The sequence below is a fragment of the Protopterus annectens genome, chromosome 10.part0 (genome assembly GCF_019279795.1).
Source record: "Protopterus annectens isolate FY-2018-M chromosome 10.part0, PAN1.0, whole genome shotgun sequence".
Taxonomy (NCBI): Eukaryota; Metazoa; Chordata; order Ceratodontiformes; family Protopteridae; genus Protopterus; species Protopterus annectens.
This window is the reverse complement of record NC_056744.1, coordinates 1,820,062,853-1,820,074,882: the sequence shown is the minus strand read 5'-3', so window position 1 is coordinate 1,820,074,882 and position 12,030 is coordinate 1,820,062,853. Positions and strand designations below refer to the sequence as shown.

At 40.7% G+C, this 12,030-nt stretch overlaps 1 protein-coding gene across 1 annotated transcript in view; it reads right to left on the bottom strand.

Moving 5' to 3' along the window:
- Nucleotides 1-11,844: 11,844 nt before the first annotated feature.
- Nucleotides 11,845-12,030, bottom strand: part of LOC122814515 (mucin-21-like) — a gene marked incomplete at its 5' end in the record, with an annotated part of 38,388 nt that continues 38,202 nt past the window's right edge. The window contains one exon of the mRNA XM_044087089.1: nucleotides 11,845-11,961. Within this exon, the coding sequence (XP_043943024.1) occupies nucleotides 11,845-11,961 (117 nt within the window). The remainder of the gene's footprint in view (nucleotides 11,962-12,030) is intronic.

Sequence of the window (12,030 nt, the reverse complement as noted above, 5' to 3'; positions counted from 1 at the left end):
TCATTGTATTTATTCATTTTAGTTTTATTCAGGATAGAAGCTTTTGAGCAGAATGCATATGCAACAGTAACTTGTATTAAAATAACATTTCTGTTCACATCTAAACATTTTTTAGACTGAAACATAGTTAAAACAGTGTGCAATTTATAAATTATTATATTTATTTACATCATTATAGTAGCATTTTAAATACATTTGTTTTCAAGAATGCATTAGCAGTTGCCAGAAATGCAGTCCTTACCACATTATTAAACACTTTTCTCTGACTTTTTTAAGCACTGCACCCACTGCTGTCTGTCATCACTCCTGTCTGTAGGGCAAAATCATAGCTTTAATTTAGGTATGTGTTGCGTTGGGTTGGGTTTTATGTGCCTAACACCTCCATTTGCTTTTTTTTCTCTGTCATCATCTGTAGGGTCTGCATTCAGTTGGCTCTGCACAAGGACATCTGCTTGCTCACATTACCACCATAACTCAACGTGTAAGCCCCTCCCCAGGCTTGATCCTTCCATGGTGTGAATGATTTTATATGGGGGTTCACCCATTTGAACCCACCTTCCCACTCCAGAGTAAATGAAAAACCAACACCCTATTCATCTCCTCCATAGATGACCCTCTGATACCTAACTCGCCAGCTAAACAGTGGAGCAAACCTTTTGCAGTATCTTCTGCCATGTGGTTGATATGTGTTCTACTGAGATGGTACACTATTAGTTGGGCATATTTACCTGCCATGTAAAGGTGTAAATAGTTTACCTAGGAGGTCAGCTAACTGGGAGCTTCATAACTATCCAGCTTTGTGACACACAATGATGAAAGTGGGAGATGCATAAACTGGGGCATACACTAAGGGGGTGATGTGCGACTAAGTCCAGCACTGTGATGTGGACATTTAGCAAGTCATACTCGTGGAGATCAGATATGGATACTACCATCTGATTCAGTGGTGCACTGGTTGGCTTTTAATTCTTGACAACAGACAATCAGGTTCAAAGCAGTCTGTGTCAGGACAGGGAAAAAAGGAACACCTAGGGAAGAGGTGAAAAAAGGAGGCTAGTACATATAAGTTGTGCAAGAGGTGCTCCCTGCAGAGTCATGTGCCTACACTTATCAGCTTCCAGTCTAAGCATAAGTAGACCCTGGCAGTATATGACACTAGTTAAAACGTTGAAATGTTTGACACTTTCTGGTTCCACCACACCTCCCAACCACAGCTGATTGCACTCATTTGTTACCCATTTCAGAGGTTAAGAGCTGAACAACAGGGCAGCCATCATCCAGGGAGCCATCAGGGGACTTTTCTGGCCTTAATCACAGCCCTGCTGGGTGGCATGCACATTCATGAAGTTCCTACTCCTCCCCTTGTGTGAGTCCTCATCCTCTCTATAGCCCTAAACATGACACTTTCATCATCTCCATAGTGTGTTGCTATCTTGTGCATGAAAACTCAAAAATAGAACTCATGACTCAATGGCAGACAATGACACCCATGCTGAATTAATTCAGCTCAGTGCCAAGAATGCACACACTACTCTCACTGCATTCCTGATTGGGCTGGATAGCAAATGGCTGTGGGGTCCTAAACCACATATTTCTGCATCTACAGCACATGACAAGGCCCAGTGTCATAAGCATTCTTGAAGTACACAAAACAATTGTAGACTGGATCAACATACTTCCATTATCCCTCATATCACTGTAATTTTAAACAGCTGCACCACAGCTTGGAAAGATCCATATTGTTCCTCCCAAATGCAAGGTTCAAACTGTCTGGAATCTTCTCTCTGGCACTCTGACAATGGCATTTTCAGGTAGGCTGAGCAGCATGATTTCTTACAGCTAGAACAGTGTCTTGTCAGTTTCTTTAAGGATGGGCACCTCCACCACATTTACCAGTTCAGAAGTGCTGTATCTGTGTTCTACACAGAAATGAGGAGGTACATTTGCCACACTGTTTCAATCCTGTCTGGTGTTCATACTAGCCCTAGCTGGATCTTATTCACACCTGCAGCCTTTTAATTCGAGAGGCTTCTGACCACCAGGTGACAGATCAGAGTCCATCAGAGATTTCAGGCACTGTCTCAATGTAGGAGGGCATGTCCACTGGGTTAAGGGGTTTGTCAGAATGACCCTTCTCACTCCTGACAATCTCCCCACTTGTGATTGTGACTTCCACACCCTTGATTAGTACAGTATAATTCAAATTAATTCTTCCATTCCTGACAAACCAGATGGTTTGCCAGAACCTCTTTGAAACTTCCCCGGCGGCCTTCCCCTGTGACCGCCATACCTTTCTTATTCTCAGGCTTCTAACTTGCTATCCTCTGTTGCTTTGTCCTTCCTCTACTTCTCAGATGGGTCTTTGTTGTGTCTTTCGGCTTTTCCCGGTTAGGGGTTGCCACAGCGGAACTCCAGTCCGCTAATGATTGGCAGTAGATTTTTACGTGCCAAGTTGCTAGCTCTGATGCACAACCTTCAACGAAGGTACACCCATTCACGTATGTCTCCATGCAGAAGACGCTCTAACTGAGAATCAAACCGAACAGCATCTTACTGTGAGGCGACAACACTACCGCAGCACCACCACCGCAGTTGGATGAGTCTGGAGAGCCTTGTATCCTAAAGATCATATTTTCAACCTGTATTGTTTTACCATTGGTATTCACTTGTGGGTTCTTGGCTTACTATTGTGACACACATTGTCCCCCCTCTGTCTACAGTTCCTTGACCAACACAGTTCATTTGCACCTTTTGTTCCCTGCCTCACTCAACACACAGTTAATACATTCTCAGAAGTAGGAATTGAAAAAGCATCAGGATGAAAATGGGCCATGCCTCAGTTGTGGACCCCCTACCCATTAAGTGGAAGTACTGTCTGTGGGGTGATATTATTCTAAAAGACGCAACTTAAAAAGTCTTACATGAGTTCCTAGAACATGCAAGGTTTATTTTAAATTCAGTTTGTATCCTTTCATGGACAGCAACCTTTCCATTTCCCTAGTTCCAAACCATCCCTGTTTGTTGGTTTGTCATTTGTTTGACGCTTGTTTCAGTCCAATAAACGGTTTACAAATGCCTTGGCACAGCCATTATAGATCCAACCTATCACTTCCTGCAAACCATTCCTGGAATGTGGGGACAGTGATAAAAGCCTACACCTGGACAGAAATATTCTGTATGATTTTGTACCTGGACAGGAATATCATACAAGACCAGATAATTCTGTATTCAGATAGGAATATTCTACAGAAACAGGTCATCCTGCATCTGGAAAACAATATTCTGCTGCATTGTTGTACATTTCAGTGTGACAGAAAAATTCATTCTACAAGGTTGCTGCATTTTTAAGAATATTGTACACGATGAAGGTGTTGGTGCACGATCGATAATTGTGTAAATGACCAGAAGTATTACTCCATTTTCTGGAACATCTTCGTTTGTCTATTGTGTGACTGAGCAAGTCACTTAACTTGCAGCGTGTGTGTGTCCATGTGCTTGTGCTTGTCTGTGCGCTTGTGTGTGTCCCTTCTTCCTCCGTGTCTAAATATACCACGTGAAGTTACACCAACTCAAAGAAAAAGGATACAATTCCTTTTCTCCAAGAAATGCTGTTGAGATGTCTATTACTGTACCTTGCTAGTAGTGAAGTGTCCTGTTACCATCCCCCAATCATTATGTGACTTAAACTGTTTTCAGCGATGCAGTCTATTTCTGTGATGTAATGTGCAGTATGTATGACCAAATGTGTGCAACCATGCTGGCTTTCTACCTAGTATAATACAACAAAATTCAGTAAACTGCAAAAGTCTTCAAGAATTTTAAGTGAAACGGTGCTAGGTAAAGTATAACAGTAAATTATTTATATTTATTTCAGTTTAGCTAGTCTGATAATGTGCAGTTACTGTAATGATACCATAATGAGCCTTCCCACAACCTTAGGTAACTTCACGTTTGCAGCCAAATCCAAAGGTGACAATAACTGCTGTAACAGCTCCCTCTGTGAGATATTCAGCAATGCAAAACATTGAACTCTGAAAAATACAGATTTACCCTCTGATCTACATAATTACAGCTTTTTTTTTTTAACATGCACATCCTACAATAACCAGAAAATGTATACAGTTATTGTCAGCTCTCATGCACAGGCAAAGCAGTTTATACAAAGTACAATAAATGCTTCAACTAACTTGTTGTCTGAAGCAAACAAATGTAAATGCATGTGCTAGACATACTAATTTTCTTTGTTAAAATGTGTAATTTAATCTGCAACTGCCAGGACAGACCAGTGACTGAATTTTAAACAGTCAACACTAGTTGCCCCAACAGTACATTTCAGTAGAAAGAAAACATGACAGCTGGTAAAGCAAGCAGCCCAGACTGAAACGTTGCCTTTCACATTTATCTGGGTCACATTTCCGTTGTCTTGTCCTGTTGCAGGGTTCGAACTTGTCTGCAGCACTCACATCAGAAGCCCACAGTACACTCATCCATAAAGTAGGAAACACTACACTGAGTGCAATGGTTTAGTAGTGCTTTCTACTTTATGGATGACTCCACTGTACATCTAGAAGGTCTCAGCTGGGAACTCTTCGTCTGCTAGCGCTGTCAGATTTCTTTTATCTCCTTGGCAAGTACCATCTTATCTGAAGCCTGGAGTGTCACATGATCCTTCCAGTTTGGCTCCATCCCATTTTGTTTGACACAGATAGGACCACCTGGGGGTTGTGTTTGCAACTTACTGGTAGAGAGAAAGGTAAATGTTGCATGTTAGAAACCCACAGTCTTCCCATGATTGGTTAATTTAGAAGAACATAAACACAATAATCATTCAACCTGCTGTTTGACTGTTAAGTATTGTTATTGTCCTACTGACACGTACAGAGCCCATGTACGGCTGTTGATTGAAAGTATGTCTTTCAGTGATAAATGGTTGCATACTGATAGCATCTGTCAGCACTACCTGTCTAGTGACAATGTGTGCAAATCTCTTATCTACATGCTTGCCTATATACTTATGTCTGCCTGCTTAAAGTATTTGCCTTTTTAAATACTCATTTGTGGGCAATTCCTCTATACCTCATTACATTTGTATATTAATAGATATCCATAACTTTACTATTTAATCTATTTTTACTTAGTTACAGCTGATGTGTGTGTTTTCATTCATAAAGATTTGAGCGGAACGGAAGTTAGTGTCCCATTAGATAACTGTCACTGCTCATGGCAGTATGTGAGAGGTTTGTGATTAGGAGTCCAAACGGGATGAAATAAGCAGCCTCCACCCTCAATGTGGAATTGGAATCCTTAAAGAGGTTGACTGAGGGGCTCTGAGTGGGTAAGTGGTGGTCTCCCTGTAACATACCGGTGGTTAAAGGCATTAGTAGCTGGGTTCTGACTGTGCTGCTGACACCTGGACATTATGTTTTGAAGTGCAGCCCGATTAGTACGGACCAGTTTGGAGTGGAAAGTAATGATAAGCTAGTTGTGTACTGGTCTGCACAGAGGGATGCTGATTTAAACTGAGGGCCTACTTCATTAGATGGGAGAGTTTAGAAACAATGACAGTTGTGCTCTGAGATGCAATATAAATGTGAGAGATCAGGAATATACACAGTGAAACATTAAACGTATTAATTGAGTTGCTGTTATACGTGTATGTATCTCAGGACAGCATGGAATATAAGTAACCTCTAACACTGTATGAAATCCCATCTAGGTCAACCACAACACAGGAACAAGTGAAACAGCGATGTTCTTCATACTTACACATGCACACACACACGAACAACTGAAACAGCGATGTTCTTCATACTTACACACACACACACACAAGTGAAACAGCGATGTTCTTCATACTTACACACACACACGAACAAGTGAAACAGCGATGTTCTTCATACTTACACACATGCACACACACACACACACACAAGTGAAACAGCGATGTTCTTCATACTTGCACACACACACACACACACACACACACACACACACACACACACACGAACAAGTGAAACAGCGATGTTCATACTTACACACATGCACACACACACAAGTGAAACAGCAATGTTCTTCATACTTACACACGCACACACACACAAACACAGGAACAAGTGAAACAGCGATGTTCTTCATACTTACACACACACGTGCGCGCGCACACACATGAACAAGTGAAACAGCGATATTCTTCATACTTACACACATGCACACACACACAAGTGAAACAGCGATGTTCTTCATACTTACACACACACACATAAACACAGGAACAAGTGAAACAGTGATGTTCTTCATACTTACACACACACAAGCACAAACAAGTGAAACAGCGATGTTCTTCATACTTACACACATGCACACACACACACGTGAAACAGCGATGTTCTTCATACTTACACATACACGCACATACACATAAACACAGGAACAAGTGAAACAGCGATGTTCTTCATACTTACACACGCACACGAACAAGTGAAACAGCGATGTTCTTCATACTTACACACATGCGCGCACACACACACACACACACGTGAAACAGCGATGTTCTTCATACTTACACACACGCACACACACATAAACACAGAAACAAGTGAAACAGCGATGTTCTTCATACTTGCACACATGCATACACACGCGCGCACATAAACACAGGAACAAGTGAAACAGCGATGTTCTTCGTACTTACACACGCACACGAACAAGTGAAACAGCGATGTTCTTCATACTTACACACATGCGCACACACACACACACACACACAAGTGAAACAGCGATGTTCTTCATACTTACACACACGCACACACACATAAACACAGGAACAAGTGAAACAGCGATGTTCTTCATACTTACTCACACACACACAAACACAGGAACAAGTGAAACAGCGATGTTTTTCATACTTGCACACATGCATACACACACGCGCACGCATAAACACAGGAACAAGTGAAACAGCGATGTTCTTCATACTTACACACACACACACACACACACAGGAACAAGTGAAACAGTGATGTTCTTCATACTTATGCACATGCACACACACACACACAAAAACACAGGAACAAGTGAAACAGCGATGTTCTTCATACTTACACACATGCACACACACAAACAAGTGAAACAGCAATGTTCTTCATACTTACACACATGGATACACACACACACACATAAACACAGGAACAAGTGAAACAGTGATGTTCTTCATACTTACACACATGCACACACACACACACACACACATAAACACTGGAACAAGTGAAACAGCGATATTCTTCATACTTACACACATGCATACCCACAACCAGTGATTTATCAAAGCCATTTCAGTGTTGCACCTAGCCTTTATAACCCCCCTCACATGCATGCATGTGCACACACACACACACACACACACACACACACATTCATTCATTGCTTTGTTCCAAGCAACTCTGACCTCCTGTGATGACTGCCTTAGGACCCTACCATCTTCTCTGTGAAGTAGTGCTTTTCCTACGTCTTGTTTAAAACTTCCTATTTTCTGCTGCCACCACTCTTTTGGACTTCCACACTGCCTCTCCCACTTGCTCCCAAACAATTTGATTTGTGTAGCTCAAATCACTTGTTTGTTATTTTTCTCCTAATGCATTTCCCTTCCGTCTATGTAACTGTTCGTTCTGTTTGTCCGTATCTTCACTGTTTCGGTACTTGTAGCTTTGTGCTTTCTACCATCTTAATTTGTGTTTGTCTGTATTCCCTTCAGAACTGTATGCTGTGCTCCAGATGTGAACTACTCAGTGCTCTGTACAATAAAAGATGATTTTAATATCTTAGGAATCCCTTCCTCATGTTATGTACCCCAGAATTGTACACAGTTTATGTGCATTTAATTGACACCCATCCAGTAACTGTTTCAGAAAATGTGCTGATAAAAACTAAGATAAAAATGCAGCCTGATGAGGTACAAATGAGGCACTGGTGCTTTTCCCCCCACCTGTTAAAAAGAGTAGGGGTGTAAGAAACAGTTCATGCAAATTATTGAAGAGTTATTAGGGAAGAGAGAACTTTCTTCAGGAATGAGTAGGATAAAATGGGATTCAAAAATAGGGAAGAAATAAGAGAGAAAGAGACGTGCTTAAAAAGTGACGGGAATTATATAGAGGGGCTGCAAAGGTTCAAGTGTTGCAGAATAAGGGGAATCTCACAGAACAAGAAGAGGAGTGACTGCAGAGTGCTAAAGAGAAAATAAGGGGGTATCTGGATATTATGCATGAGTTTACAAAGGTTACTGGTAAGCAACTGTTGTTTGATAAATCCAGAACACAAAAACTTTTAGCACAATGACTTTAGTAACAGAAAGCAAAAAGGGTTGTCTCCAAACTTAAGGAGTCTATAACAAGACAAATAACCAGAGCTGCAGCACAGGTAGTAGAGCTGTTTTGGAAATGTTAAGAAAGTTTGTGTAAAGCAGAGAAATATGGACATCAAGAAAGTGCATAAATAGAAAGATTTATGGAAATTTAAATCATGCCGTTAGAAGTAGATGAGGCTCAACAACTAACAGTTAAGATAGGAGGTGATGAGATAAAAACAGTGCTGTATAATCAATCTTTAGGAAAGTCTCCAGGAACAGATGATATTCCGGTGGAAGGTTGGAAGTTATGGGGGAAGAAAGCGATAAAGAACTGGAATATTTTGTTTAATAGAATTTTAAAAGAAGGGGAAGCGACAGCATCTTAGAAGAAAACTGAATGAAGAAAGAACGATCATTTTAGACCATAGGCTGCATTAGGGTAGCGCCTACACTAAGTGTACATCAAGGGTACGGCATTCTGAGTGAACAGACAACACAAGCATAACTCCCACCTTCTTCCTCCTAATTCTACTTTTCCTTCTGATTTTCTTGCAACCTTAAATACCGAGAGGGGATTCATAAAGGTCACCACAATGTGCAGACTATGTCTACACTTAGTCTAATCTTTCTGAGCGAATAGACAACACACAAAATGTGGCAGGGATGTTTCTGAATACAGATAGTGTGCACTTAGCATATGCATTCATGAATCCAGCCCCGAATATAAAATAATCGAAAACAACAAAAAATTAAACTAATTTTTTTTTTTTGCAAGGAGCAAACTCCCCTACAATACCCTGTGCTAATTACATATATCAGCTCCAGGAGTACACAACAGCATGGTAAAAGGTCATATTCCCTGACCCTTCTCCACCATGATCTTATACAGAAAGCTGCCAGCTAAAACTCTATTAAAAAGAACATTTGCCCATTTGAGCATTTGTCATTATTTGCAAACATAAAAAGCATTTGCTCATATGAAAGTTTGCTGTTTTGACCTGTGGCCACATACATATAAAATTTATGTCAGTCTCTTTTGCCTTCACTGACTGTAAATAAAACTACTTGTGTCAACTCCATTTTACCAGGTAGTAGCCAACCTTCTAAAGTCTCTTACTTAGTCTGTTAAATGAATGGCCTGATGAAAAAAAATGACTATAAGCACTGTAGTGTATAGTAGTGTATATATAATGCTCCTGAAATGTGCTGTTCAAGACGTGGGGTTCTTCAGGTCCTCGCAGGAAAGTGAACACCTTCAGACCTCAAGATTAATGCTACATTAAGTTGGAGGTGGTGCTTAGAATAAATGACTAAATCAGCTGCCCAACCGTATTTGTAGTTTACAAACAGAAGACTAAGGCGTCACTCACAGATGGTCATTAACAGCACATGGGTTAAGCTTTAATAACACCAAAAACAGTTTGCTTTTTCTTCCCTTGACTGGAGCTGTCTTTATCTGGAATCTTGTAAAATATTTATTGTATTGAGCCAGGACTGGTGTTCAGAGTGGCTTGCGGTGATGGATTTCTTGTGGATTTCACCCCATGAAGCCTGGTTCTGGCCTGGCTTCATAAATGTTAAATTGGGATTCCTGCTCCACTGAAAGGAAGAGCCAGCAAAGCACTGTTTGTAGTGTGAGGCCTAGTCAGGAAGGAAGAAGGCATCTCTGCATAGCCTCAGCCCTGCCTTGCAGCATGAGTATGTATATGTATGTCGCATAACTAGTAAGCCTGTGCAGTTGTCTGTGGTGAGCTGTGTGATGTTCCCCACTGTCTGATATGCATCATTAACCAGACACGGCTCTCTGATGCACACTAATAAATTACTCATCAGGCTATCCACTCCCCACCACTGCACTTCTGCTCTTATCAGCACAATGTGTTTTTTTCTCCATTCAGGAGGCCGACTAGTAGACGAGAAGAGCAAACACGTACGCTACGTAACTATCTTCACAAGGAAGTGCAACGCTCTTCCTGAAGATGTGGAAAATGTCTTGCGTCTTGTGACTTGTGAGATCGGAGCATGCTTTCTGGCAGCTAAAACAGGGATTTCACAAAGGGGAAACCACTACTAAAAACAGGAAGAAACTGGCCCTTCCCCACCCACCCAGAAGTAAAGATTGCACTCTATTACTAACTCCCAAAACAGGTTGTTTTATTTAATTTATTTATTTATTTTAACTAATGGCAAAAGACTGATGCACTTGAGCATTTTAGGTGAAATCCAACCTGATTCTTTTCAGAAAAAAAGAAATTAAACATCCTGTTGTATGTATGCAGGGGTTACTTTCAGTAACACCCCCCCCCCCCATATAAACTTGTTTACTTTTTCTTAACTGTGTAAATAAACTGGTCCAACCCACAGATCCTTTTCACTCATGATGTTCGTTACAAGGGCAATAATAAATACACAAGGGCAATAATAACTACAGTGTATATCAACAACTTAGTGTAGTTAGTCAATCAGCATGTTTTGCGAGGTTGGGGGAATACAGAGAATTCAGAAAAAACAAATGCAGACATGAGGAAAACATACAAACTCCACATAGACCGTGACTGGGTGGGTCAGGACTGATCCCTGCAGCTGTGAGAGAGAGATCATATCTACTGAACTGCCCTTCTGCCTCTTTATTCATTTTTCGTTAAGCATTTCAGAGGCAGTTTTCATTACTTAACAATGTTTGTATAAATACAGTGTGGCTTGTGTAGTCATTTCCATGCACGCCACTATTTGGCACGGAATGCTTTTGTCAGTGCATGCTGTTTCCAACAAGCCTGGAGTCACAAGCCATTGTATTCGCCTTTGTAACAAGCTGCCATTGTAGGCAATCTGATGTGACAGGCAACAGATTTGACTAGCAAAGCAAGAATTTGTGAGAAGTACCTCAAGAAAAAGGAGACCTCATATGACCAGTGATTGCTGGCATAATACAAACTGTCTGACCACACTTTTCTATGACTTTTTTTCTAACTCCTCAGTTATTCTCTAAGTGCATAAAACAACTTAACAGATGGTATGAAGGGGCTGACCCATACTCAAGTTTTATTTTATATATATATATATATATATATATGTATATATATATATATATATATATATATATATATTTTGTAAACTCGACAACTCAGACAGATTGTTAACTTACCATAAGTCGAGGAAACATCCAAGAGGTCCGCTAGGGGACTTTGAGGTTTGACCGGTAGTTCATTCTATGAACTGCTGTCAACCAGAAGAGCATCGACCCAGAAACGTTAAATCATGGAATGCATACCACAGTGTGCATAAAGCAGCAGAAACTGCTAAAGCCAGAACCAGTCTTTGTTTGCTCACCTCATCCATCCCCCCCAATGATTTGCCTCACCTGATGGGTTTTCTCTTGCCGTATAGGCCCTTTTTGGGGACTACGTGATGGTCCTCTATGTGATTCAGGCCATATTTTTGTAATGTACATTCTAAGATTAAAGACAATATCAAAATGTTTCCAAAGCAGGAATCCATATGCATTAAACATTTAAAATGTAACATGTAGTTTGACTGCAGACTTTGTTAACCATATCAGCTCTGAGTTTAGGATTTGACACTTTTTGTTCTGGATGATCAGACTGAGCTCTGTGCTGCTCCTGGAGACAGATCAAGCAGGGGAAAAAGTCAAATCTTTTACCTTAGCATGTCGTATTTGCTATCCCTAA